The 1,895-nt window shown below is 36.6% G+C and overlaps 1 protein-coding gene across 1 annotated transcript in view; it reads right to left on the minus strand.

Annotated features, from left to right (window-relative positions):
* Positions 1-1,060: 1,060 nt before the first annotated feature.
* The window catches only part of RWDD1 (RWD domain containing 1), a 39,593-nt gene continuing 38,758 nt past the window's right edge, over positions 1,061-1,895 (minus strand). Inside the window, exon 3 of the mRNA XM_012650130.1 lies at positions 1,061-1,351. Coding sequence (XP_012505584.1) covers positions 1,230-1,351 — 122 coding nt within the window. The 3' untranslated portion in view covers positions 1,061-1,229. The remainder of the gene's footprint in view (positions 1,352-1,895) is intronic.

Here is a 1,895-nt window from a genome sequence, read left to right on the forward strand (position 1 = left end):
AGGTCTATAGATAACCTTTGTACGTTCTCTTGCAGAAATGTACAACCCCAAGAATTCAGAGCCTTTCACAATGGTTAATTAGAAAAGCAGCAGAGAAAATAAATACCAAAATATTTAGACTTCACAACTGCAGGACAGTGGTTCTTAAACAGGAGTGTGCATTGGAATCACCTGTAGAACTAGTACGAGATGTTGCTGTTTTAAAATTCAGATTGGGGCTCAGTGTTTATGAATCTAACCTGAGAAAGGCCTAGTTTTTAAAATGCACACCTTTAAAAAAACTCCACATATAATTCTGACTCAAATTCTACTAAAATACTGCTATAACTTGGATATCTGTTCCCTCCAAATTCCATGTTGAAATTTAATCGCCAGTGTTGTGATGTTTGGGTTATTAGAGTGGATCCCTCATAAACAGATTAATGTCCTCCTCCCTGGGGAGTGAGTGAGTTCTCACTCTATTAGTTCCCACCAGAGATGGATTTGAAAAAAAAAAAAAAAACCTGCTACCTCCCCTCTGTCTTCTTTTCTCACCATGGGATCTCTGCTCATGCAGCTCCCCTTTGCCCCTTCACCATGAGGCCCTTACCAGATCCGGATGCCCAATCCTCAACTTTCCATCCATCCAGAATAGTAAGCCAAATAAACCTTTTAACCTTTTTCTTTATAAATTACCAGCTTTAAGTATTCCTTTACAACAATATAAAATGGACAAACACAAAGATTAAGTCCATTTTATTCCCGATCAAAATATGAGCTTCTGGTTTTGCTAAAACTTAAATTTATCGTGCCTGGACGTGAGAATCCACAAGCTTTAATGTTCTATTCACCTCAGTCTTTTCATACTTTATATGAATGACAGCACTTGGAATCCAAAAGTAGCCACTGTCTCCAGCATAGAAATTCAAAGTCATTCTAATACCTCGTGTATAAACTCAACATGTGCACAGTAGCAGCCTACCTTCAAGTCTTGGTGCTACAGGCAGGATCTCTCTCCAAAACTAAATGATTTTAAAATATGCAACCTTCTGTTCACCAATAAGAGGAATTTAACATTTTATATTTGAAATTTTAAGGTCAGTTTATTAAGTTCAATGATGAAAGCCATCAGAAGAATATTCTCCTGAAAATCATTTTTTCTTAGAAAAAAAGAAAGGAAAATCAAAACCCTCCGACCATAGCCACAGATGCTGTGGCAATCAAGCCTCTCTGCAGATGGGGACAGTCCATTAGTCAGCTGAGTCACTCCCTGGGTCAGCAAGATTGTAGTCTGGATCATCCTCATCATCCTCTAGCTCCAAGTCATCCATTTCCTGGAACAAAGACTCATCTACCTCCACATTGTTCCCAGCTGCAAAAGGCAAAAAAATTCACCTTCAGTCTTATACTCAGGAATAAAAGATAAAACTCACTAGTGGTACCCAACAGGCAGTTCTAAATCTGCATGAGATATGAGTGATAAAATCCCAAACTACTACTGCAAATCTTACTAACAATGATCTGTTTTAGTCAGTAGAGACTGACAACTTCATGTTTTCAGTTCATAGTCTAAAAATCCAGTTATTAAAAAGAAAAGCCTTACTAGAATTAATTACTTTTAATGTGGCATGTTTTAAGTCGAAAACAATATGTTGCCCTGGTTATACAAAATTGATTGTCACTGACCATGGGACCTGTACCAGGAGTTATCTCTTCCAATAGTGGCATATAAGCACATAATTAAAGCTCAACTATACTTGTCATTCAATTGATAGATTTAACTTGATCTTCACTCTTACCCAGTTCCCTCTTTAAACAATGCTTTCCAACAAAAAGCAGACACAACAAAGTCATTAAAAGGTTAACTTTAAAATTAACAAATAGTTTTCCTTTTTTGAAATTATTAAGTACATAGT

Source organism: Propithecus coquereli, unplaced genomic scaffold, assembly GCF_000956105.1.
Source record: "Propithecus coquereli isolate 6110/MARCELLA unplaced genomic scaffold, Pcoq_1.0 Scaffold313, whole genome shotgun sequence".
Lineage (NCBI taxonomy): Eukaryota > Metazoa > Chordata > Mammalia > Primates > Indriidae > Propithecus > Propithecus coquereli.